Raw genomic sequence first — 27,458 nt, forward strand, 5'->3', positions numbered from 1 at the left:
GGATGAGTCAGATGTTTCACTCGGCCTTTAGTGGCAGGGTCCAGGGGGTAGCGGTACTGGTGAGTTAAGAGAGAGTTAGGTTTCAGATGGAGAAGGTGTTGGCAGATACGTTATAGTAATGGCCTTTGAAGGATAGGTTGGTGGTGTTGGTTAGTGTGTGTGCCCTGAATTGGGATGATGTAGGGATTATGAAGAGGATGTTGGCGGCCATCACAAGCCTGGAAATGCTTCAGTCAAAGAGAAAGCGATACTCAAGTGAGGCAGCAAAGGGTATGGTGTACGAGTATGGGAAGAAGGCCATTCGTTTGCTGGCGGGACAGCTCCGGGGGGAAGAGGACCCGCACGGTTGTTACAGCAATATTAACATTTTAAATTGAGAAATTTACAAATGCTTCAATATAATATTCTCTAAAAGAAAAGAGTGGAGTTATTTGTTTGTGGTGCTGTAACGGTTTGGGATTCAGCCTAAGTTTGCTGCATGGGTCAAATTGCTGTATAAGGAACCAAAGGCAAGCGTTCGTACGAATGAGGTGAACTCGGGATATTTTAAGTTGCATAGGGGAATGAGACAGGGGTGTTCCATGTCCCCCTTTTTGTTTGCGCTGGTGTTAGAACCCTTGGCCATTGTGCTGAGGAGCTCGGATGAGTAGAGGGGGACAGTGTGCGTGTGTGTGTGTGGTGGTGGTGAGAGAGTGAGAATGAGAGTAAGAGTGAGAGTGAGAGTGAGAGTGAGAGAGAGAGAGAGAGAGAGAGAAAAAGAGAGAGTTCATTGGGTGTTCCTGTATGCTGATGACCTGTTGTTGTATATTTCCAACTCGGGTACAAGAATGGGGGATATAATGGGGCTGCTAAAGAGTTTTGAGGCTTTTTCAGTATACAAATTGAACTTGGAAAAGAGCGAGTGTTTTTTGGTCTCCGCGCCAGGGTCGGGGGTGGCTTGGGGGATTGCTGTTTCGTGTGGTGACTACTCACTTCAGGTATCTGGGACCCGGCTTTGTTAATTGAATTTCATGAGCCTGGTGGGCAGGGTCAAGGCTGATTTTTTGAGGTGGGACAGCCTTCCCCTATCATTAGCAGCCTAGATGAATGCAGCAAAGATTAATGTTTTGCTGTAGTTTATATTTTTATTCCATTGTTTAGCGGTCTTCTTGCCGAAAGCGTTTTTATATGGGGGTGGAATGGTTCATTTTGTAGTTTGTCTGGACAGGTACGGTAGCAAGGATTTCGAAGAAGGTGCTTCAGAGAGGGAGACAGTCAGGGGGTTTGGCTCTGATGAATCTGATGTATTATTATTGGGCGGTGAACGGCAAGAAAGTGCAGGGTTGGGATAGGGGCTGGTTTAGCTCACCAGGCTAAATCGCTGGCTTTTAAAGCAGACCAAGCAGGCCAGCAGCACGGTTCGATTCCCGTACCAGCCTCCCCGGACAGGCGCAGGAATGTGGCGACTAGGGGCTTTTCACAGTAACTTCATTGAAGCCTACTCGTGACAATAAGCGATTTTCATTTCATTTTCATTTAGGGAGCTGGAGGCAATGCGGGGCAGGATGAATGGAGGTTTATGGAGGGGATTGAGGTTGCGGGTGCTGGCAACGGCGCTGCTTCCATTTGCCCCAAGGAAATATTCGGATAGTCTGGTGGTGGTGAATAAGGCAATTTCGACAACATTTTAAGTTAGGGGCAGGTCAAGGATGATGGCGGTTCGAGAGAATCATTTGTTTGAGCAGGCGAGACTGGAAGCTAGGTTTGGGGGATGGAAAGAACAGAGGGTGGAAATGAAGGACTTATTTTTGGAAGTACCGTTTGCGAGCTTGGAGGAGTTGACAGAGAAGTTTAGGATTCCACAGGGACAGGCCTTTAGGTGTTTGCAAATGTGGGATTTTGCGAGTCAGGTTTTCCCGATGTTTCTGATGACTCTGCCCTCCTCAATGGAACGTGTGTCGTCGGTGAGGTAATCTCTGCGATTTATGGGAGGATTTGGTGTTGTTGGAGGGGGTTGAGGCCAAGTGGGAGGATGAGCTGGGGGTGGTGCTGAAGGAAGGGTCCCTGGTGTGAGGAGCTGCGGAGGGTGAACACCTCAACCTCATGTGTGAGAGTGGGGTTAATACAGTTAACTGTGGTGCACAGGGCACACCTGTCGAGGTCAAGGATGAGCCGGTTGTTCGATGGGGTGGAGGATACTTGCGAGCAGTGTGGGAGAGGTACAGCCAGCCATGTACATATGTTCTGGTCCTGCCTGTAGTTGGAGAAACTTTGGACGTTTTCTTTCAGCACGTCGGCGATCTTGCACTTTGACTTGAAGCCGAGTCCGCGGAGGGCCATATTGCGGTGTCGTCGGACCTGCTGGAGCTACAGAGGGGGTCGTAAAGATGTTTTAGCCTTCGCCTCGGTGATTGCTCGCTGACGGGTCTTGTTAGGATGGAAGTCAGCTACTCCGCCCTGTGCCTCAGTGCAGCTAAGGGACCTGATGGGAGTTCCTGTAGCTCGAGATGGTGGAGTTCACATTGAGGGTGACGATTGAGGGGTTCCAGAAGAGATGGTGTCTGCTTACTCTGCACTTCAAAGAGTTAGTTACCGTCATCTGCTTGGGGGAGGGAATTATTTTTTGTGTCATAGGTGAGTCATTTGGTAGAATGCAGTGGGGGGTTCTTATCTTATTCTTATTGTTTTGTTTTATGTATAAAATGTTAAAAAGGTGAATAAATATATTTTCAAAAAAGAAAGCAATTTCAACTACCCACGTTGTCTAAGCGCTGTGCCAATGGCGCAGGCGGACATGGTCTTCCAAACATGAGCGGATAATCTTGTTGTTGGAGTTCTAGTTATCCAGTCTTTAATATTGTCTAGCAGCTTCCTTTGTTGTCAGCCTATTGCTCTTCCTTCGTTAAGCCTTCCAGAGGTGATTAGGCATTCCAACCCTTCTGCTGGGTTAACATGTCCGAAAACTCAATTTGTCTTCTTTTAAGAGTTCTCTTGTTCTTCCGGCCACATTTAGTAATTCATTTTTTTTTTCTTTTCTCCACCCAGCTCACCCTAAGGATCCTTCAGGCACTACATTTCAAAGCTGTTGATTTTCTTTTCTTTCTTTTTCCCAATGCTCCAAGCTTCACATCCATAATTCATTACTGAGCAGATATAACTACCTCAGTCCCTTTGTATGAATACACCTCGCTTTGAAACACAGCCCTAAATATAACTTGTTTTTAAATCCTTTTGTGGCAAAAAGGCTTTCTTTCTCCAAAATTCCTGATCCACGTTAACAGAGAAATCTCTCCCCAATTACCCACATCAATCCAACACCAGCCCATGATAATTTCTGGAGTAACATTAAGGATGCCACAAAAGATTAACCATTCAGATCTCCTATTATGGTGGCTCACTTACAAACATAGCTAAGCCAGGATAACTTATGAACTTATATAATTCAGACTAAAATCAAACTTTCACCTTGTCTAACTACCTACCATCACTCGCCCATTTGGAAAATTCTGGTGTTATTCTGTTGCTCGGGGTTCCACCACTGCAAAAGTTAAAATACAACCTGGTTAGGATCATATTTATTAACAGCACTGTGTTTTATTTAGAAATGCAGATTACAATCAAGAATCTAAGAATCCAAAATTCACATACAAAATAATTGTTTTGTGCTAGAGGAGGACTTTGAAGGATTCAAAGCAGTGCAACTAACCCATTTAGAGATCTTTAGGACGTATGGAAGGAGTGAATAAATTAATTCACTTCTCAGAAGACAAACTGCTACTGAATGAGGGCATAATACAAGTTTTTAGTAAATGAAGGATTTCAATGCAATAGTTGTGAAGAATAGAAAGATGATTATAAACTGGGGAACCAGATTGTAAGGAATGAGCGGTTTCACCAATGTGGTTCAGTTAAAGCATCCAAAAAGGAAATTGACAGATTGCCATATTAACAAGGAATTGGCAAAGATTCTGAGAAATAAAAATAGTCTGAGAGCTCCGTATACATGAACCCAATCAATGGAAAAATAGATCCTGGAGGCAGCTATGCAAAGGTCAAATTAACAATCAAAAGTACAGTTTCTGAATCATAAGGAACTCGGTAAACTTATTAGAATTACTAGCATCTGGTGACAGAGCTAATAGTTCAATAAAACTCAAATTACTTGAAATGGTGAGTTTTAATCGCAAAGAGGTCAAGAATAAAGGATAACGTCCATACATCGAGTTATTCTTTTCTCGTTTTTCATATATTAAAGAATAGCACCTTAGTTTTATTTTAAACTCAAACATCAGATGGGGAATTCTGAATGATGCAATACTTCCATTTCACATACTAATTCTTCCTGTGGTTTCTGACTGAGAATAACAATATGGCAGTGATTAATAGTGAATTATAAGTGCGCCTATTAAGAATTGGATTGAAACTACACCAAATTCATCTCACACGATCTAGACTGAGGTGGTGCTCATTCCATTTGTTCTACATCAAGCACAATGTCACAGAGGTAAAAGGTTAAATATTTTGACTAACTCTGCTTTCCAACACCAAAAATTCCACATTTTAAAAAAATGAGTTGGAAAGGGGGAAATTAGCATTTTTGAGCTAAAAATCACTATATTTAAAGAGGGATACATAACAAGATTTCTACTGTAAAGAAACAAATGCTGTACTAAATTTCTACTTACTTAAGCACAGCACCTCGGAGTGCCTCTCTCTCTTTGGCCTCCCCTGGTTCTTCTCCAGTGCAAGGTATAATGTCTGCCTCTGTGTACCTGTTACCAAAGTTAAGGAAATAACCAAGCTACAAACAACATCAGCTGAACTAAAATTAGCCTTGGTAAGCTGGTATTTATTTGGGTTATATCGCTGGGAAGTATATTTTGTGTCAATGCTTTCTGAGTTATGATCTCAACAAAAATACTGCAGTCATGGCTACAGTAGCAAAGATAAGATTGATGGCAACTTGGAAAAGCAACAATTCAGTTCAACATGAAATTATTTTCAGATCTGTCATTTCAATTCCAGCTACAACAGATATTTTACAGGAATATGTTGGCATTTACATCACCCAACAACATTGCCAGCCCCAAATTGGTCACCATGCCCTTTTAAGCTGGTACTTAAATATCACTCAGGCAGGTGGCATCTGTGGCTCTCTATTCTATATTAGGTATTGTGATAATATGTAGATGGAACACACTATTACTGTTTTAAACATGAATATACTTTTTGCCAAAAAGTACTCAAGAGATTCTTCAGAAAGAAATAAGTAAAAGCAGACTATCTGAAATCACTGCAAGTCCATGATTATCTGACAGAACAAAAGCATCAAAGCATGCAGCTATTAATCAAAAAAGGATGCTGTGGTTTCCCATATTCTAGGGTGTCATCTCCATCCACATCAAGATCTGCATCACTGTCATGATTCTCTTTACTGCTGCAGGTGACAAAGCCGGATCCTATGTTGAAAAGGGGCGGGGGGGGGGGGGGGGGGGGGGGGGGGGGGGGGAAGCATGTCATTAAAAATCCTTTAAGTCCTATCTTCTTACATTTAATTCATTCTCCTTCACAATTAAAAAAAAAAGAGAGAAACCTTTTTCATTCGACCTATTTTATTTTCTTAAGACTTTTAAAGTACATAACCAGGATCAGTGGCCTAATTTAGTTTGAAATAGGCTCAAGGTAAGAACTGATTTGAGGGAAGGCAAGGTTAAAATGAAAGAACAGTCGCAGATGCTGGCCATAATGTGGTACCAATGGTTGAGGTTGTTGGAGGTCAGTCATCTCAGCCCTGGGACATCACGGCGGGAGATTCTCAGCGTAATGTCCTAGGCCCAACCATCTTCAGTTCCTTCATCAAATGACCTTCCTTCCAACATAAGGTCAGATGTGGGGATGTTTGCTGGTGATTGCATAATGCTCAGCACCATTTGCGACTCCTTAGACACTGAAGCAGTCCATGTGCAAATGCAGCAAGACCATGACAATATCCTGGCTTGGGTTGACAATGGCAAGGAACATTTATGTCACACATGTGCCAGGCAATGATCATCTCCTAGAAGAGAGGATCAAATCACCTCCCCTTGACATTCAATGACATTACCATCGCTGAATCCCCCACAATCAACATCCTGGGGGTTATCATTTACCAGAAACTGAATACCACATCTAAATACTATGCCTACAAGAGCAGGCCAAAGGCTCAGAGTCCTGCAGCAAGTAACTTACCTCCTGACTCCCCATAACCTGTCCAGCGCCTACAAGCACAAGTCAGGAGTGTGATGGAATACTTCTCACTTGCCTAGATGATTGCAGCTCCAACAACACTCAAGAAACTGTTCATCCAGGACAAAGCAGACCACTTGATTGGCATCCCTTCCACAAACCTTCACTCCCTCCACTTCCAGCAGTAGTGTGCACCATCTACAAGATGCACTGCAAGAACTCCCCAAGATTCTCCGTACGACCTCCGCAAAGCCATCCGAGATGCCAAGAGAGAATATCAAACTAAGCTAGAGTCACAGACAGACTCTCGGCGGTTGTGGCAAGGACTAAACAACATAACGGGCTACAAAGCGAAGCCGAGCAGTATCTCTGGCAGCAGCGCACCCCTCCCCGATGAACTTAATGCATTCTATGCTCGGTTTGAGCAGGTAACCAACAATCCGCAGTTGAGTGCCCCAGCAGCCCATAATTCACCCATACCCACCATCACAGTTTCCGAAGTCAGATCGGCCTTCCTGAAAGTGAACCCACGGAAGGCGATGGGCCCGGACGGGATCCCTGGTCGTGCACTCAGAGCCTGCGCATACCAGCTGGCAGAGGTATTCACAGACATCCTTAACCTATCCCTACTCCACTCCGAGGTCCCCACCTGCTTCAAGAAGACCACCATCATACCGGTACCAAAGAAGAACCAGGCAACATGCCTCAATGACTACCGCCCGGTGGCCCTGACGTCAGTTGTAATGAAGTGCTTCGAGAGGCTGATCATGAAGCGCATCACCTCCATACTCCCGGAATGCCTTGACCCACTTCAATTCGCATACCGTCGCAACCGGTCCACATCAGACGCCATTTCCCTGGCCCTACACTCATCCCTAGAGCATCTCGAAAACAAGGACTCCTACATCAGACTCCTATTTATTGACTACAGCTCCGCCTTCAACACCATAATCCCAGCCAAGCTCATATCAAAGCTCCAAAACCTAGGACTTGGCTCTCCACTCTGCAACTGGATCCTTGATTTTCTGACCAACAGACCACAGTCAGTAAGAATGAACACCAACACCTCCTCCACAATAGTCCTCAATACCGGTGCCCCGCAAGGCTGCGTACTTAGCCCCCTACTCTACTCCCTGTACACACACGACTGCGTGGCAAAACTTGGTTCCAACTCCATCTACAAGTTTGCTGACGATACGACCATAGTGGGCCGGATCTCGAATAACGACGAGTCCAAATACAGGAGGGAGATAGAGAACCTAGTGGAGTGGTGTAACGACAACAATCTCTCCCTCAATGCCAGCAAAACTAAAGAGCTGGTCATCGACTTCAGGAAGCAAAGTACTGTACACACCCCTGTCAGCATCAACGGAGCCGAGGTGGAGATGGTGAGCAGTTTCAAATTCCTAGGGGTGCACATCACCAAAAATCTATCCTGGTCCACTCACGTCGACGCTATCACCAAGAAAGCACAACAGCGCCTATACTTCCTCAGGAAACTAAGGAAATTCGGCATGTCCACATTAACCCTTACCAACTTTTACAGATGCACTATAGAAAGCATCCTATCGGGCTGCATCACAGCCTGGTATGGCAACTGCTCGGCCCAGGACCGCAAGGAACTTCAGAGAGTCGTGAATACCGCCCAGTCCATCACACGAACCTGCCTCCCATCCATTGATTCCATCTACACCTCCCGCTGCCAGGGGAAAGCGGGCAGCATAATCAAGGATCCCTCCCACCCGGCTTACTCACTTTTCCAACTTCATCCATCGGGCAGGAGATTCAGAAGTCTGAGAACATGCAGGAACAGACTCAAAAACAGCTTCTTCCCCACTGTCACCAGACTCCTAAATGACCCTCTTATTGACTGACCTCATTAACACTACACCCTGTATGCTTCAACCGATGTCAATGCTTATGTAGTTACATTGTATATCTTGTGTTGCCCTATTATGTATTCTCATGTATTTTCTTGAATTTTGTTTAATTCCCTTTTCTTCCATGTACTGAATGACCTGTTGAGCTGCTTGCAGAAAAATACTTTTCACTGTACCTCGGTACACGAGACAATAAACAAATCCAATCCAATCTTAGGCAGCACCTTCCAAACCCACAATCACTACCATCTAGAAGGCCACGGGTAGCAGATACCTGGAAACACCCCACAAAGTCACTCACCATCCTGACTATCGCTGTTCCTTCACTGCCGCTTGATCAAAATCCTGGAACTCCCTCCCTAATAGGTGTACCTACACCACATGGACTGCAATGGTTCAAGAAGGCAGCACACCACCATCCTTGCAAGGGCAATTAGGGATGGTCAACAAATGCAGGCCTAGCCAGCGAAGCCCACATCCCATAAAAATGAATTTTTAAAAAAATTCAGCAGTGGAACTTGTCAGCTTTTTACTGGCAAGACTACATATGCTTCAGAACAGATCTTGGTCTGAAACCACTGCTTCTCATGAATTTCACTGATATACAGTTAACTCTGAAATTGTGCATTATTCTCAAAGAAACAAACCAGAGTTTAAATATCAATTTGCTTTGGAAATGTTTGCAAAATATCAGGATATGTATGGATATGTGTAGGCTCAGTATTTGTATATGTATGCACATCCTGAATTCCAAATAACAGGTTACCCATCTCAGTCAGAAAGGATGTACCATGTCAAACTCTCTAAAACAACAAAAAAACAATTTCTTCATTTTGTTTAGATGCCGAATTGAATAAAATTCTTGCAGATTTAATTTCTGACTTTTTAAATGCAGTTCATTTAAACCTGTCTTTTTAACCTTCAACCACCACAAATAGCAAACAGCTAAGACATGGACATTTAGTGAAAAAAAACAAAGTAATGCAGCAGTTCCTTGTTTCTTCGACATTCTTTCACAGAATGTGACAAGTAATTCAGGCGCCGATCTTGACTGACACCTCTATAAGTCCCTGACACTACCAGAGACAAACTTCCCCATCAATCACGCTCTACCTATCAGGACTACTTAACCAGCTTCTGAACTGCTGAGAGAGGAAGCAAAAGGCCTATGCTGCAGTAACCCAATCCAGTCCCGTCAAATATATCCCGAATCCCAGTAGGCCAAGGCTTCTGCCCAACTAATTAACATTAAGTGTTGAAAGGGAGGGGAAAGTGGAATTTCCAAGTGCTGAGTTGTTAATAAGCCTTAAATTTTATAAATGCGAGTTACCCCAAAAGACAACACAACTAATAATGTAAGGCCCTGACTGCTAACCCAAAAGAAAATCACTGTTAATTTAATCAATTGATCAGTGCATTGATTTGAAGTCAAGACGGCTAGTTAACCATGCAGAGCAAAAACCCACGATTGCACGACTGCAGAAAGCTGTCATTGATTTTTCCACCTGCCACTCAGTGCACATCCTGAATAGAATTGCAACTTTGTGCAAAGGGGAGCTAGGGGTTTCAAAGTTAAATTAGTTACAGATGCAATCAGGGTGTCTTCTGTAAACTCTATTGATTGAACAGCTGACAGTCCAACACGAACAACTCAGCCAGTCAATCGCCTCAGATGTCACCTGCCACTTTGCTGAATAGTTGACAATGCAATTATCTGGTGTGGAGGTAAGAAGTTGCGTGTGTCAAATACAGTTAGCCCCCATCAGATGCTGCTTAAAAGGCCCATAAAGTGTGTGTATTTATATGTATGCAAGCTGTGTGTTTAGCAAGATCTACAAGGCGCCATTTACTTTCAAGCCTGAATACAGGGATGCCTGAAAGACACAATGTTAGGAGAAAGTTTAGGCAAGATCAATCGGGCTGAGGATAGATTATATCAAATTTAAAAACAAAGGCAAAACATCGTAGCCAATTATATTTGGCTGGAAGGAAATGTGTATTTACCAACACTGAATTTCAACACTTATTGAAATTATTCAATGACAATAGCCTCCTGAGTATCCATTATTCACCCTTCAGACTGAGCTGATAATTATTGAAGTCTGTGTTAGCAAGAGTATTGCAGTATAGTGATCATTTCACTGGACTGAACAGCTCTGATGAAAGGTCATCAACTTGAAACATCAACTTTGTTTCTCTCTTCACAGATCCAACTGACGTGCTGAATATCTCCAACATTTTCTGCTCCTATTTTAAAAATCTATTCATTTATGGAAAAGTGCAAAACTGAAAGCCATTGAGGTTTATTTTATTCATTTGTGGTGTATGAGCTTCACTGGCAAGGCCAGCAATCTGTTTCCCGTCCGTAAATTCTCCCAGGAAGGTAATGAAGGCAGTGAAGGAGTGACCATATAGTTCCAAGCGACAATATAGTTTCAAGTCAGGATGGTGTGTGACTTGGATGGGAACCTATAGGTGGTGGTGTTCCCGTATGTCTGCTGCCCTTGTTCTCCTTGGGTGGTAAAGATCACAGGCTTGGAAGATGCTGTCGAAGAAGCCTTCACGAGTTGCTGCAACACACTTTGTAGACAGCAGACACACTTTCTGGTGTGCACCAATGGTAGATGGACTGTATATATAAGATGGCGGGTTGCTTTCTCAGTTGGCATCTGACTGATCTGGTTAAGTTTCTAGTTAATTTCTTTGGGTTAAGAATGACTCCAGCCAATGGGGAGTTTACGCCACTACCTTCAATGTTCCTTGATATCAAATCGAGTGAATTAAATTTAATTGGTTGAAAATTTACATCAGTGATACCAGGGACCTCAGGAAGAGGCTTGGATGGATCGTATGAATTATTACAACACAGAAGGCGGGTATTGGGCCCATCATGTCTGTGCCAGCTCTCTGCAAGAGTTAGTACTCACTCCTTCGCCCTTTGCCCATGGCCCTGTAAATTTCTTCTCTTCAGATAATTATCCAATATGTTTTTGACAACCATGATTAAATCTGCTTCCACTACACTTTCAGGAAACACATTCCAGATGTTTACCACTCTCTGCATAAAGGTTTTTCTTCATGTTGTCTTTGATTCTTTTGCTATGCACCTCAAATAGGTATCCTCTCATTCTTTACACTTCCATCAACTTAACAATATTCCCGATCTACTGTAACCAGATCACCTCTATGGAATCTCCTCAACCTTCTTTGCTGTAAGGAAAATAGCCCCAGGTTCTTGGAACTCTATCATTGTCCTCTTCACAGTTCACAATATTTTCTTTCAAGGTTTGTGTCATCCGCAAATGTTGAAATTGCAATCTGTACATCCAAATTTAGGCCATTAATATAGATCGAAAAAAGCAGTGGTCCCGATACCGATACCTTGAAACTCCATGACATGTCTAAAAGACATTCAAGGGGGGGGGGGGGAGAGAGAGGAGGAGGAGGAGAGGGAGAGGAGGTTGTGAACCATCCTCCTCCAGGTAGTTGTTTAATTGTCTATCCCTATTCATTGCTGGATGGGTCAGGACTTCAGAGCTTTTATATGATCTGTTGGTTGTGGGATCACTTAGCTCAGTTTACAGTATCATGCTTCCATTCTTTGGCATCCACATCCTCCTTTGCTGTAGCTTCACCAAATTGGCACCTCATTTTTAAGTATGCCCGATCCTGTTTCTGCATGCTCTCCTACACTCTTCATTGAATCAGAGTTGGTCATCTGGCTGGATCTTAATGGTAGAGTGAGACCACAAGGATACAGTTTAGGATTGAATACAGTTCTGCACTGCTGCTGATGGCTCAAAGCACCTTATTAAAAATTAAGGCTGGGTCACTTAATTGGTGCAACGGTGGACTTTCCTCCAAGGCCTTGCCCACCCCAGTGTAAAATCACTGCGAGGTTAGGCTGGGCAGGAATCTGGAGAGAATCCCATCCCTGTAATTGTACGCTCTCCAACCGTTTAAAAACCCATTGGGGGGGGGGGGGGGGTGATGGTGGTGAGCGTAAAATTCTGGCCTTAAAGTGGTGATGTACAGTTGAGTTTTGTTCCCCTAACACCCCTGTGTTCACTGGCTCTTGGTCAAGCAATGCCTTGTTTTCAAATCCCTCCATGGCTCACCCCTCCATATCCCTGTAATCTCTTCCAGCCCCTCAACCCGCTTCTCTAAGTCTGGCCTCTCATGCACCTCTGCTTTGAATTGCTCTACCCTTGGTGGCCATGCCACCAGTCACCGAGGCCCCAAACTCTAGAATACCCTCCCTAAACCTTTCTGCCTCGCTACCTTGCTCTCCTCCTTTAAGACACAGCTTAAAACCTCTTTGACCAAGGTTTTAATCATCTGATTTAATACTTCCTTATGTGGCTTTGGTGTCATATTCGGTTTTATAATGCTCCTGTGAAGCACCTCAGGATGTTTTATTACATTAAAGGCACTGAATACATCGAAGTTCTTCTTGTTGTTCTAGAGATCGGGTTCAATCAGACAATTTATATTCAAATTTGGAGGCTTGCATTTAGCAGTTTTGTATTAATTGAGGCGAGGGGTGGTAGTACTGGGGATTGGAACCTTTTCAATTTCAAGCATTTAATGTCACCATGGAGCACTTCCTGGTTGCAGATTAAACCATTCTCCATTCTGTCCCAAACATGTAATGGAGCACCAACATCAGAATTCTCTGCAGTACCAGTGACCTATTTTCTCCCCCCTCCATTTTCCACACTGGCTTTCGCCCTGTTAGTGACATTACACATTAATGCGGTATTAGAGATAGCTTTGTGTGTAATCACACCCTTCATGGAACTGGATTCGGATTTCCCAAACTTGTTATACACAGAACCCTTACAGGCAAGTGTATTAAAGGTTACAGAATCAAGGGGTGGATGGAGTTATGATAAAGATCAGCTTTGATACAACTAAATGGCAGAACAAGCTCCAGGTTCTGAATGGTCTACTCCTATTCTTATGTTCCTACCCAAGGGGGTTGGAAGTTCAATGTCTAACCCACTGAACCTCCAGGTTCACAGCCTTGCATCTATAAGGCACCTTTTTACGTCTTACATCTTAAAGCGCTTCACGCAGAAGTAGATTACCCAGACTGTTAAGTGAACAGATGCAAAATACAGCAGACCAAGATTCCCACAAAGAGCAATGAGGGGGGAAAAGGTTACCCAGCGTACCAAAAGAAAAGCCTGTTTATCTTTGAATTGTCATAGGATCTCTAACATCCATGAAGCATTAAAGAACACTCCATTCCCATCTAAGCTAATACATTGCTCTCCGAGGGCTGCAGTGGTGGAAATGGTGTCCTGGAATAAGTCTTAAAACATTAAACCTTTTGGCTTCTGTCAAATGAGGTGAGCTAAACTGTTCTACTGTTGTTAAACATAAATAATTCATCTTAAGCTGCTCTCATGAAGCCACATTGTAATAGGAAAAATGGCATATTAAAATTGTTAATAGTTTATAGGAGGCAAGTCCAAATATAAGCTCCTAGTATCCCTCATCCCTTATTTTGCATTGTATATTATGTTGGGAATTTTACCTTTAGTCTCTCTCTGTCTTTCCCTTTCACAGATATCTGGAACCTCTAATGTACGTCTGAAAAGATTCCTGCTTTCTCTCTCCCTCTGCACATGCATCACTCAGCAGTTCAGTTCTGGCTCCACATTAGCTCATTCTGAGCTCCATGCCTCAAAATCACCCACCAAAATCAAAACAACAAAAGATAATGTGACATTGTCAAGATTTGAATTTTAGCACTTTAGCTACTCCAAAAGGAACTGGACTTTGCACTGATACATATGTCGTCATCTATACAGATTTGGTTATCTCACCTAGCAGCGCAGGCAAGAACCAATCCACCTCAACATGGGAGATTGACTCTGCCAGTTATCTGTACAACACTGGAAACGTATCATGAAAATTTTTCACATATGCGATTTCTGGAAAAGCCAAAAAGGTGCTTTAATTTACAATTTAATTAGAAATGACAATAAACAAAAAAATCCCCATTACAATTACATCATATGCCTACCCCAACAAACCTGCATCTAGGGAATCTCAAATCCCAAGACCTTCAAGCAGAGGTTTCTAAAACAATTCTAATAGATTATGGTGTTACCTAGTCAACCACAGAAGCCACTTGACATCATTTATGTATTTTACACTTTCAACCTCATCAAACCATACACGGTGAAGGAAGCAAACTAAGCCAAGCCACAATTATGTTCAGCCTTTAAGTTTCAATTTTAAAATTTAAATGTTAGCACAAACATAGGGCTGCACAAAGACTGCTAAAATAATTGATACCTTGTATCCAGGAGTTAACATTTAGCTTGTAAACTGTAAGTCACTGCTCTATTTTATGGGGCTTCAGTTAGTTTTTCCATTTTTTCCAGAACCTGAAATGTGAAGCAATTTCTTTATAAACTTCAATCATCTTCAAATCTGCACAACAGAGTAGTGCTATTTCAAAAAGCCCAGCAGAGGTCTTTCTTGCCCAACCTCCTTCTCTCTCTCTCTCTCTCTCTCTGAAGTTGTCCGGACAGTTTTCCTTACCTCGCGTTATCACTTGCTTTAAACAGACTTGGCAGGCAATCTAATCCTCCCTGAAAAGGTCAGTGCCATTTTAACTGCCTTTCAATCACATTATGCATGGTGCAGCACACATTCCCTGCGATGCCTCCAGCTCTTGTCTAGACTGGATCAATACCTGAGCGATATCACTAGAGGAATGACACATGATGCCAATCGACCCGAAATCCCTAAATGGAACTGAACAGAAGGGAACAACTGGCCGCCTCTGACCTATCGCTACCTAATCTACTTAGTCCCATCTGCTCAGGCCGAAATAACAACCGAAGATTTCCTCAGTCAGTGGTTTCCAGCAAGTGGGGACTTGCTCAGGCAGAACAACCACCCCCCTCCCCTCAGCTTTGAAGTCACATTACAAAGCAGGTATGAAAGCACAGTTTCAAACATTTTCTGATGCCATCATTACTTTCTTATCGCCATGCTCAATCCACAGTTACTACAGTTTCATCTGCAGCATGTCAATAGTCTGCTATCTGTGAGCAGACTCAGTTAGTTACTGTTCAAAGCCACTTTCCTTAAACTGCAGTGAATCATTTAAAGATGATAGTCCTAGTTGAGGCTGAACCAATTCGATTTTAAGGTTTCTGAGGTGTATGATACACCGAATAAAAACAGATTTTTGGAAATGTCTTTGTAAATGAGGACAAAGATTTGCCAAGCATCTTGATGGCCTCAAAACGACACTTTATTAAAATGTTCAAAAAGGGAATGATGGAATGGTACAGGACCAGGAAATGTTGATGCAGTCCATCTAGCCAATTTGTAACTGAAAAAAATGTCACATCACACCGTCTCTCTTACCCCCATGCTACATTTACTCAAAAACTGTTCAGCCTCTCAACTGAAGAATCACCACTTGGCTGAGGAATTTTAAAAGCTGCTTGTGAAACCAGGTCCAGTAGGCAGTAATGCCTCAAGTAAAGGTGGAGAGGAAAAAAGTCAGTAAAATCAGTTCGAAACGATATTAAAAATCGAAGTGTCAGTTTGGACGCACTTTTCTTCCAATCACAAGCTGATAGATTTTGTTCTCTGTACTTAAAACAGAATGAACAACACAAGGCAACACAGAGCTGCTGCCATTGGAACTATCTATACCCTTCATAATTTGTTTTTTCCTCCAGGGCGGCAATAACAATTACAAGGGAGCACAAGTTGAACATGAGAGGGGATAGGTTCAGTGGAGATGTGCGGGGGAAGTTTGTTTACACAGAGGGTGTTGGTGGCCTGGAGTGCACTGCCAAGTGAGGTGGTTTAGGCAGATATGTTAGTGACCTTAAGACTTATCTGGATAGACACATGAACAGATGGCATATAGAAAAATATAGGCAGTTGGTCTAGATAGGACACATGATAGGCGCAGGCTAGGGAGGCCGAAGGGCCTGTTCCTGTGCTGTACTGTTCTTTGTATGTAGCCAAAATTAAAAACGGTGCTGAATTGTGACCAAAGTCCTTACAAATATTTTCTGTGAAATTCTTTCACCCAAAACCTCTGCCATTCCTCAAAGGGAAAGCTCGCACCAAAGTGAACTGCAGTCACAAACTCAAAATTCTAAACATAGCATACAGGGGCACCGATGGGATCAACCATATGAAGCTACATAATCATTTGTTGCAACAGTGCCTGATTTTTGCACCTTTTCAAACAGATTACAAAACAATGTCCATATATTCAAAAGGATAAAAACATTTTGATTCCACATTTATTACACTCCTTGGAAGAAACTAAGAAGTTTCACCAGTGAACCCAATGAAGTAATTCCTTGAAAATGTTGTCTAATGAATATTCTCTCCCTTTCAAGCTAGTTACAAACACAGACTTGTTCTTCAACTGACATGACAAACCCAGCTGTGAAGCACTGCTGACACAAACTCTGAAGCTTTCATTAGAAAAACGGTACAAATTGATCACAGCCCTTGTACCTGCAATCCCCCCAGCAGCTCCCGCTAGACGCAGCTTTTTCAATATTTTATAACTTCTGAAATGAGACACTGTGCTCCTTGCCCTACCTCATTTAGGTAAAACAAGGGAGATAACGGGGAATTTTGTTTGACAAGCTCTCATTTCTCAGATCTTCTGCCCTCTGTGAGCTAGAAGCAAAGCCCTGCTAAAATTACATTCCCTAGGACTGGTCAAGTAAAGGTCAAATATTAGCGATGAGCAAATGGCTTAGATTTGACAGGTTTCCTCAAAGGGAATTTACCACCAGATTTTTAGTCTTTCACACAGATTTCTACAGACTAAAAACGTAGAGTTTTGCAGTATCTGCACAAGATTTTTTATAAATGGTTTTGTAAGTCCAATTTACCCTTAGATAAGGGAAGATATAAATGCACAATACAGACTATTAATATATTTCTTAAATGGAGGGACACGATTACAAGCCAGCATAGAGTCACCAACTCCCACAGCTACCTTGACTACATTTCCTCCTCCAGAAAGAATTCTATTACATTCTCCCAGTTTCTCCGCCACTGCTGTTCTGACGATACTACCTTTCATACCAGTACTTCCAATAAGGCTTCCTTTTTCTTCAACCGAGATTCTCCTGCCCCATAATTGATCTCAACAATGTCTGTTCCATTTCCTACCCTTCTGCTCTTACCCCTTCCTCTGCTTCCCAGCATCATTTAGGGGCTCCCCTGGTCCTAAACAGGGTAGATGCAGGGAAGATGTTCCCGATGGTGGGTGTGTCTAGAACCAGGGGTCACAGTCTGAGGATTCGGGGTAAACCATTTTGGACAGAGCTGAGGAGACATTTCTTCACCAAAGAGTGGTGAGTCTGTGGAATTCATTACCACAGGACGTAGCTGATGCTAAAACACTGAATATATTCAAGAGGCGGCTAGATCGAGCACTTGGGGCGAATGGGATCAAAGGTTATGGGGAGAAAGCAGGATTACGCTATTGAGTTGGATGACCAGCCATGATTATCATAAATGGCGGAGCAGACGAGAAGGGCCAAAAGGCCTCCTCCTACTCCTATCTTTTATGGATCTATGTCCTCACCAGCATCCACATGTAATCCCCTGCTGATGCTACCACAAACACATCTTTCCCTCCCCTTCTAGCATTCCAAAAGGACCATTCATTCTGCAACATCCTGGTCCGCACCTCAATCACCCAAAACAGCCCCTCCCCTCCCCAAACACCTTCCCCTGCAAGCACAGCAGAAACCTTCTCCCTTCCCATCATCCAGGACTCCCAAATCCTCCCAGGATGAAACAATTTAGCTGTACTTCTTTCAACACAACATATTGCATTCACTGTTCATGACACAAATTCCTCTAGACTGGAGAGACCAATTGCAGTTTGGGTGACTGTTTTGAGAATACTTCCATTCAGCCTGCAAGCATGACTCCTAACTTCTGGTCACTTGTCATTTTAATTCTTCATTCTGCTTAAAGTGGCCTCTGTTTACTGCCTTTTTTCTCTGGGCCCCTTTCTCGGCCAGCTGAGCATTTTGTTTCTGCTCGGCCCTTGTCTTCAAGCCATAATGGCACAAAAGGAGGCTATTCAACCCATCAAGTCCATTCTGGGTGTGCAATCTAGTCAGTCCTATTCCCACACTCTTATCGCCATAGTTCTGCCACTTTATTTCCCTCAAGTACCCATCCAATTTCCTTTTGAAATCATTCATTGTCTCCACTTCCCCTATCCTCATAAGCAGAAAACTCCAATGGCACAATTTGTTGTCAAAGCTATTAGTTATACAGCAAAGCCCATGTAGTCTCTGTCCATTTTCATTCATCTTTACCAGGCCATGATCCAAGGCAGAAGGGCCATTCCCCTTGTTCCATGCCCGCCCTTGTGTTTAAATGTCCCAGTAGGTAAAGATTCTCTGACTTTGGGATTCTGCTGATGGCAGTGTCAAGCTCCTGATCTTTTGGTTCTGTTGGAGAATACTCATGAGTTAACAGCCCTGTTTGTGTTGAAAGATAGATGGAGGGCAAATTCTGAACTACTTGCGGAGGATGGGGGGGTATCTAATCGCACACTATCAAACACAGCATTGGATTATATGAAAATATAATATTGCTGACACTGGAAATCTGAAATAAAAACAAAATGCCTCTCTGCCCTTGGCCTCTTACACTTCCGATAAAGCTCAACTTAAGCTCTAGACAGAGCACCTCACCTTCCGAATAGGCCTTCTGAACTCAATATTGAGTTCCACAACTTCAGACCATGAACTCTGCCCTCCATTTTGATTTGGTTTTTCCCCAAGTGCCAGTTTGTATCTTGTTCGCATGCTTTTGCTTTCAGACGACACTGACCCTTTCCCTGCTAATATCACATTCTACTGTTGTGCTTTCAGACAATGCTCAACTTTATTCGTTTTTAAAATTTGTTTTACCAGATGTGGGCTTTGCTGGCTGGGCCACCATTCATTGCCTATCTCTAATTGCCCTTGGAAGGTGGTGGTGGGCTGCCTTCTTGAACTGCTGCAGCCCTTGTGATATAGATACACCCACAGTACTGTTAGGGAGGTAGTTCCAGGATTTTGACCCAGCGACAATGAAGGAACGGCAATATATTTCCAAGTCAGACGAAGAGATGCTTGATGGATAACTTGCAAGTGATGGTGCTCCTTTGCATCTGCTGCCCTTGTCCTTCTAGATGGTAGTGGTTGTGGATATGGAAGATACGGTCTCAGGAGCCTTGGCGAGTTCTCTTATTCTTCTATTACCACCTACCCTGAAGCAAAGCTTTAGATTTTAATCCTATCCTTACCACTCTCTTTGTCTTGTGTTCCATGACTTAGTTGTTATTCAAATTCCCCCATCTTCTAACCTATCCCTGACTTTCTATTTTGCTCCATCTGTCCCTCATCCCTTTTCAACAGCATAAAACTCTTCACATTTCTACCTTGCTTCAGTTCCAAAGGAGAGTCATATTGGACTCGAAATGTTAACTCTGTTTCTCCCTTCTCAGACGCTGCCAGCCTCGTGGACTTTTTCCAATATTTTCTGCTTTTAATCATTTGTCTATCAGGTACTTTACAGCATTCTGGATTCATCACCTAATTCAAACCATAACCCTTGCCTCCATTTTTTTGGACCGCAGCTTTTCATAATGATTCTGCTGCTCCCATTTACACCTCTTCTGGACCCATCTTTGGTTCCTTTGACCTGGCACCATCCTGTTGCCATTTAATATTTCCTGCCTTCCATCCTACTATAATGCTTCTCTTTCATTTGCCACCACTACATCTACACCCTGTCCCTACAACACATGTATATTGACAAACAATTTATACCAAGGATTGGTTTTTAAAGACATTGGGAAAAATATTTCTGCAAGGATACATTTAAAAATTAACAGTAGTAGTGTACAAAATCATAATATTGCATACCTCGAAAGCCACCTTCTAATAAAGTTGTAGCTCGTATTCTCTTCTGCCCACACCATTCATACTCTTCAAACCTGTTCCCACTTGCACTCTCATTTTCTATGTCCACTGACTCATCATCATTTGTATAAGAGCCATCTCTCTGTGGATTAAAATAAACTGTTTTGTTCATGAATTTTTAACCATTTCAACCACTTTTAGGTTCCATAAAATTAACACCTTTTCAGTTTTCTGTTTATGTAAGAGCAACCACTGGAAGAGAAAAGTGTCTCTTTTTATCCAGTTAGACTGATGACATTACTCAATAAAAATATTTAGAGTAACACAGTGAGAATACACAAGAATCACAGAATCAGAATCACAGAATTGCTCCGGTGCAGGAGGTGGTCATTTGGCCCATCGTGTATTTGTTTCTCAAACAAGAAAAACTGATGTTGCAATTCCTTTCATTCAGCTAAAGATTATCTTCGGTCTTCAGAATCTCGTATTAAACTGTTTCAAATGTATTCTCTTCCTGGTCTTTTCTGAAACAAACTCAAGATCTGTTTAATATGTATTTACTCAACTTGAAATGCTAGTTTTCCTGAGCATGATTTCCCCAAATGAACTTTTACTGATCAATGAATAGCACACTCTAGTAATTTTATTTACAAGTGTAGGAACATATACATGATAGGGATCTATTTAACAAGTATGCCCAAATATTTTTGGATACTTTCATCTTAGTCGTAGGTAGACATTAGACCCGACTGACACTTATAATGCAATTCCGAAGGAGTGACATTTTACTAAAGCAGCAAATTCGCCCAAAATGCAAATTGCAGCCAAAAGATTATTTTGTTGTTTCCTGCATTTCCCCCAAAAACATGCTTCTCATCTATTTTTTGTTTTGTGTCCTGTTTCTTATCCCAATTCCTGAAGGAAGTTCAAACACAAAATTATACTCTTAGCAGTAACAAAATATATTCAAGATTAGTATGCCTAGAAGGGTGATTTTATGGATTGTCTATACTCAGCTTCCAAGTTTTTTTGTTTAATTTGAAAAATAAATATTTTCATTAGTAGGGAATTGTAATGTACGACTGTACATGGTGCAAATTCACTGAAATTTGTGATAATACCTAAGACAGAGTTCAAATGAAAACTAATGATACTAAATTAGCTTTAATTTAATGCAAAGAAAGAAAACTGCATCTTACTTCAGCAGACTGATTCAACAAATATGCAATTTGGCAATATTATTACATTATGATACATTATAAATTATACAATACCGCAGAAGTTTGTGTAAAATGTTGTGTGAGAATGTTATAATTTTCCTATTAGTAATTGTGAATATTTACACCCTTATCTGGATACTTTTTTGTAAATTGAATAAATGTAAATTGAATAATACACAAAGGCCGTGAATTAAATGGCACCGGCAGGTACAGGTTGCTTTCCTCCAGCTTTAGAATGTTCTGCATTGTAGGAGAGAAGCAAAAAATTACCCATAACTCTATCTTTAATTCTCCGTACGTTCTTGAAGTCATTAAGGCCTAATTTCACTTGATGACTGAGGTACAATAGAGAAATGATATCCAGATATGGACTGATACACTTTAAGGAAAAATGGCAAAGTTCTGACATCATTTGAAACCAATTTCTGACAAGTGAAATAATGGATAATGGTGCTGATTCCAATAAAAGTAATGATTTTTTTGGTCTGGAGCTGTACAAAGGTCATATGTGGGATATTTTGCTCTACAATTCAATGCCTGTTGCATTTCATTACTTTCACAACAATTATTTACCTATGTGGACATGACTAGGACTGCATTTCTTGTTCTATATGAACTACTAATATTGGCCAAAAGATTTTCTAGCACAGATTGGAAAGGACTATCAGGGAACAGCAGAGATATTAAATGAGTTCTTTGCATCAGTGTTATTCTGAAAATGTTAAACTAACAAGAATAACTTGCGCTGTCAACTGTAAGATTGCTAATGTTGAAAAGCATCAATATATTGTGCTTGACAGAATAAGGAACTAGAGTCCTTAAACAAGTATAATATGTAAGCCCCTTTCTATCTTTAATAGCTCTCAAGAATCTGGGACGATTTTTTCAGATTGAAAGGATGCTAGTATGTCCAATTTTTCAAAAGGTTGATAAGGCAGAGCTAGGTAACTATAGCTCCATTAGTCTGCCTTCAATAATAGGCAAGAGGTGAAAGGTGTAGCAAAAGACACTTGCTACTTAGATATCTTTTTATTTGATCGTGGGATGTGGACGTCACTGGCTGAACCAGCATTTATTGACAATCCATAATTGCCCTTGAGAAGATGGTGGTGAACTGCCTTCTTGAACCACTCATGTTGGCCATTCACCGTGCTGTTATGGAGGGATTTCTAGGATTTTGGCCAGACAGTGAAGGTATGGCTATAGCATAAGAAGTCAGGATGGTGCGTGGCTTGGACGGCAACTTGCAAGTAGCCGTGTTGCCATGCATCTGTTGCTCTTGTTCTTCTAGGTGATAGAAGACAGAGGTTTGGATGGTGCTGTTGAAGGAGCCTTGCTGCAGTGCATAGTGCAGGTGGTATACACTGTTGCCGCCTTCCATCAGTGTTTGAGGGAGTTAATGTTGAAGGTGGTGAATGGGGTGCCAATCAAGCTGGCTGCTTTGTTCTGGATGGTGTCAAGCTTCTTGAGTGTTGTAGGAGTTGCACTCATTCAAGCAGGTGAAGAATACTCCACCACACTCCTGACTTGTGCCTGAACAATCTTTGACTCAGGAGGCGAGCAATAAAGCATCATTAGAGACAGTCAACGTTGTTGCTGGAAAGTAGGCTGTGTCTTAGTGGGAAAAGAGGGAGGGGGGGGGGGGAAGAGAGAGAGAGAGAGAGAGAGAGAGAGAGAGAGAGAGAGAGAGAGAGAGAGAGAGAGAGAGAGAGAGAGAGAGAGAGAGTGGAAAGGAGGAGAGAGGGAGAGGGGGAGAGGGGAAGAGAGGGGAAGAGAGGGAGAGAGAGATAGAGCGAGAGAGATTGAGAGAGAGACAGGCAGACAGACAGAGATTGATGCTCTGGAGTTCAAATTCCACCATGGCAGATAGTAAAATTTGAATTCAGTACAAATCTGGAACAAAAAGTCCAAGGGTAGGTCAGCACGGTGACGCAGTAGTTAGCAATGGTGCCTCACAGCGCCGAGGACCCGGGTTCAATCCATGCCCTGGGTCACTGTCCATATGGGTTTGCACACTTTCCCAGTGTCTGCATATGTCTCACCCCCACAACCCAAAGATGCGCAGGGTAGGTGGGTTGGCCACGCTAAATTGCCCTTAATTGGAATTTTCTTTTTAAAAAGGCAAAAGTCCAATAATCCACAGCAATGTGGTTGACTCTTAAATGCCCTCTGAAATGGCCCAGCAAACTACTCGGTTCAAGGGCAATTCGGGATGGGCCCAGTCAGCGATGCCATGAATGCATTTTTTAAAAACCTGTACTTTCAGAAAGAATTTGAAAAGCTAACTCACAAGAAGCTCCTCTTATATAACTAGTGCAATGGATTAATAATTGCCATTAAATTTGAAACAGGCAAAACTAAGTGTGTTGTTAGGTAGCACTTCTTTTCTCAGAGAATAGTAGATCTGTAGAACAGGTTGCCAGCTGGGGTCCCGTTTAAATTTGCAGGTCAGTTTCTCAATTATGTCATCTGGATTTTGGTCAACCACAATATTAGCTGTAGGGCTGAGCAGGGGAGCAGTGATGGCTTCTCTGTGAGATCAGACCTATCATAGAACAAGGAGTAGGCTATTCAGCCCATCAAAACTGCTCTGCCATTCAATTAGGCCATGGTTAATCACCTACCTTTCAACATACTTTCCTGTGATGTCAGTAGTCTATTAATTTCTGTTTTTTGAAATGTTCAATGATTGAGCTTCCATAGCACTCTGGGGTAGATAGTACCAAAGGTTAACTAACCTCTAAGTGAAGAAATTTCTCCTCATCTCAGTTTCAAATGGTCTAACCCTTATCCTGAGATTATGTCGACTGGTTTTAGACTCATAAGCAAGGGGAAACATCTCAGCACAGTGGGCTAAACAGCTGGCTTGTAATCGAGAACAAGGCCAGCAGCGTGAGGTCATCCCTCATTCTTCGAAACTCTAGGGAATACAGACCCAATCTCTTAATTTCTCATCAGACAATCCAGCCATCCCAGGTGGCAGATCAAAGGACAGCAGTTTAAAAAGAGGTATCTTTATGGTTCAGGGATAGGTATTCTTCCAAGCCTCACAACGAAGCCTCAGGCCTCCCTTTCCCCATATTCCTCTCCTAATCGCAACCAGAAAATGCCACCCATATCGCCTCCGTTATCTCACTGCCTGGCATCACGCCCATGGGACTCCAGCTATGACCTTCTGCCATTAAATTCCTGCTCCTGACCGCCAACCTGGCAGTGGATCTGCTCTGTTTCAGATGAAACACCAGAAGCAAAGGAGCACTAGCCATTTAAATCGGCCAGGCTGCCATGTCCCAGGATTTGCCATCCACTTCAAGGATCTGTTCTGTCCTCACTTTATAACAGCAATCATTTATGTCCCTCCGTATCAGCTTTACAATGGTCTACATTAATTTTGCATTAAATAATTCTTAAAAGTTGCATGTTTTCTTTTCCAATAGTCCCACCCTCTGCAGTGTAAGGAGACTTTGACTGCACAATACCAGGTTAGCTAACAAGGAATTAAAACACAATATAGCAATCCTTAAAAAACTATAAATCCAAGAACCCGAGGGATCTGCAAAGAGCAGCAAAATTGAGAAAGAAGTGCTGGGCCTAATCTCACCATGCAGAGTAAATCATAAGATAACACTCTTTTCTAACTACAGGAGCCCCTTATTCAAATACAATACATCATCTAGCAGCTGAAGTGTAGGCCTGTGCTCTTTTAAGGTTACAAAGTCCAACTAATGTTAATTAAACACATGGTGAGTTCAATCAAGCATTAACTGCTACTCAAATTTGAAGTAAGTACCCTGGCTTTGTTTGCGAGAATGTCCATTAAGATTCTGTAACATTTTTATTTTGGTATGTTTCATTCATTGACACTTTGAAAATTACTGCTTTTGTTGCTTCATTCTTTTAGTGGAACACAGAAATTTGCATTAGACAGCGTGTGACATCTGAAGAATGATGGACTGGATATGGTACTCAAATATGGAAACATATTGTATGACTAATAGAAATAATGTCGTTGCTCACACTGAGTCAGAAGATTGGCTTCTTTATGCCATACAAAATATATCAGGACCACTGATTTATGATGATCGGATAAATGAAAGCGTTTTTATGACATACTCTTACGGTAGTTTAAGCAGTCTTTTCTGCCTCAAATTATGTCCATACTTGCATGAAATCTGTAAATCAGTAAACTTGACTATTATGTATTTTTAGTTATGTGCGAATTTTGTGTCTTACCTTACCTTATCCAGGACGCACATGAAGATGGTAGGAGTTCATGTTGTAGATAGGTAGGAGGTTCTGTAATGGTGTAGTTGAGCATGGGTTTTGGAATTGTAAAGAGAGGCATCTTAGGTTCTAATAGTAGTTGGGAGTCTGGTTAAGTGAGAGGAGTAAAACAGTGTTGCAGTGTGGATATTCTGGGAAGACAAAGGAGTGCTCCAGGGCCTGCAAGTAAGGAGATCGTCACATTGGAAGTGTGAAAATGATGTGCAGACAGAGATGGCTTGTGACAGTCGTAGCAGTATGCTCTTGGGTATACTGGGAAGGGTCTCCCAATAGGTGAGAGCAGTGAGGTGTGGAGTCATGGGCCGGGATTCTCCGAGCCTCAACGCTGAAATGGCTCTTGACGTGGGGGCGGAGAAAGGGGCCTCATCGGGTCCGATGCCGGGACGCGTTTCTCTGGCGGCCGGAGAATCGCGCCAGTCGCGCACACATGGTCGACGCGGCGCCTGTCGGGGGCCGTTGAAAGAGGCCCCCGCGATGATTCTTCGTGGTCGACTGGCCGAGTTCCCGTTGGCATGGTCCACATATGGTTCCACCTGGCGGGAGCACGGCGTCGGCGTCCTGGTGGGTAGCGGGGTAGGGGGCGAGGGGGGTGCAGACCCGCAGTCGGCGGGCACGCGCGATCTGGGGGGGGGGCCTACCTTCTTCCGCGACGGCCCACTGTATGGCTGCGCCATGTTGCTCGGCGCCGGCACATAAGCAGCCGGCATGTGCATGCGCGGACCCGCGGCGGGCAGTGCAGGTTCCGCATACGGCAGCTGGAGCAGCGCGGAGCACTCTGGCGTGTGCTGGTCCCCTGTGGGCTACAGAATCACTGGGCCAAGAGGCCAGTTGACGCCGGCGTGAAACATTCCGGTGTTTACACCGGCGTCAACACTTAGCCTTGTTTTTAGAGAATCCCGGCCATGGCGTCCAGGAGCATTCAACAGAATATGGCATTACGGCTCTTTTTACGATGGGGTTCGTACTGGTGAAGTGACAGCAGTGTTCAGGATGGGGAAAGGAGAAATTAGAGGATTGGGTCATGAAAAGCAAGAGGCAGGAGTAGAAATGGAAAGCAGAGACAAGAGAATCTGGAAATCATACGCTGACAAAATGGAAATGGCTAGTTTATCAGTGATTGTAGATCATGTCGGGTAGAGGGGAAGGTGGCAAGGCAGAGCCAAGCAACACTGCAAAATTGCTTCATGATCATGTCTATGGTGTTACTAAGCCAGGCATTTGTCACCTGGCTTGCCATGGGGACGTAAAACACCTTTCCAGTTTCATATACAAAGAGCTTTGTGAACTCCTTGAAGATTTCCTTGAAAACATTATCAGGGACTCGGTTACCAGGGACACTGAGCACGCCAAACGCAAAACGGTGGCAGCTATGAATGTAGTGTATGCACCAGGAATGGACCCTGTGTAGCTTTGGTGGTTGAAGATAATTTAAGATTCTAACCTTGAAGGATAGCTGGGATAGAGATGACCAGATGTGGTAGCATGGTGAGATGTTTATTAGAATTAAGAATACTGGGAGAAGGATACTGGGAAAATCACCAATGGGAGAAGTGATATATCTCTAGGAGCATGAGGAAGGTATGTCAGGCATCTGGAACAACAGAAATATATCGATATCCTAACCAGATTCCTGAGAAGATTAGGGCAGGACGGTAGCACAAGTGGCTCGTACTATGGCTTCACAGCGCCAGAGTCCCAGGTTCGATTCCCCGATGGGTCACTGTCTGTGTGGAGTCTGCACGTTCTCCCCATATCTGCGTGGGTTTCCTCTGGGTGCTCCGGTTTCCTCCCCCAGTCCAAAGACATGCAGGTTAGGTGGATTGGCCATGATAAATTGCCCTTTATGACCAAAAAGGTTAGATGGGGTTATTGGGTTACGGGGTTGGGTGGAAGTGAGGGCTTAAGTGGGTCGGTGCAGACTCAAT

At 42.9% G+C, this 27,458-nt stretch overlaps 1 protein-coding gene across 8 annotated transcripts in view; it reads right to left on the minus strand.

Annotated features, from left to right (window-relative positions):
• Positions 1-27,458, minus strand: part of rnf220a (ring finger protein 220a) — a 554,594-nt gene that overhangs the window by 89,612 nt on the left and 437,524 nt on the right. For all 8 annotated transcript variants that reach the window (XM_038794120.1, XM_038794119.1, XM_038794117.1 and 5 more), the window contains exons 8-11: positions 20,033-20,171; positions 5,342-5,438; positions 4,665-4,751; positions 3,462-3,517 (exon numbers count right to left, since the gene is read on the minus strand). In XM_038794120.1, the coding sequence (XP_038650048.1) occupies positions 3,462-3,517; positions 4,665-4,751; positions 5,342-5,438; positions 20,033-20,171 (379 nt within the window). The remainder of the gene's footprint in view (positions 1-3,461; positions 3,518-4,664; positions 4,752-5,341; positions 5,439-20,032; positions 20,172-27,458) is intronic.

This window comes from Scyliorhinus canicula, chromosome 4 (assembly GCF_902713615.1).
Source record: "Scyliorhinus canicula chromosome 4, sScyCan1.1, whole genome shotgun sequence".
NCBI lineage: Eukaryota > Metazoa > Chordata > Chondrichthyes > Carcharhiniformes > Scyliorhinidae > Scyliorhinus > Scyliorhinus canicula.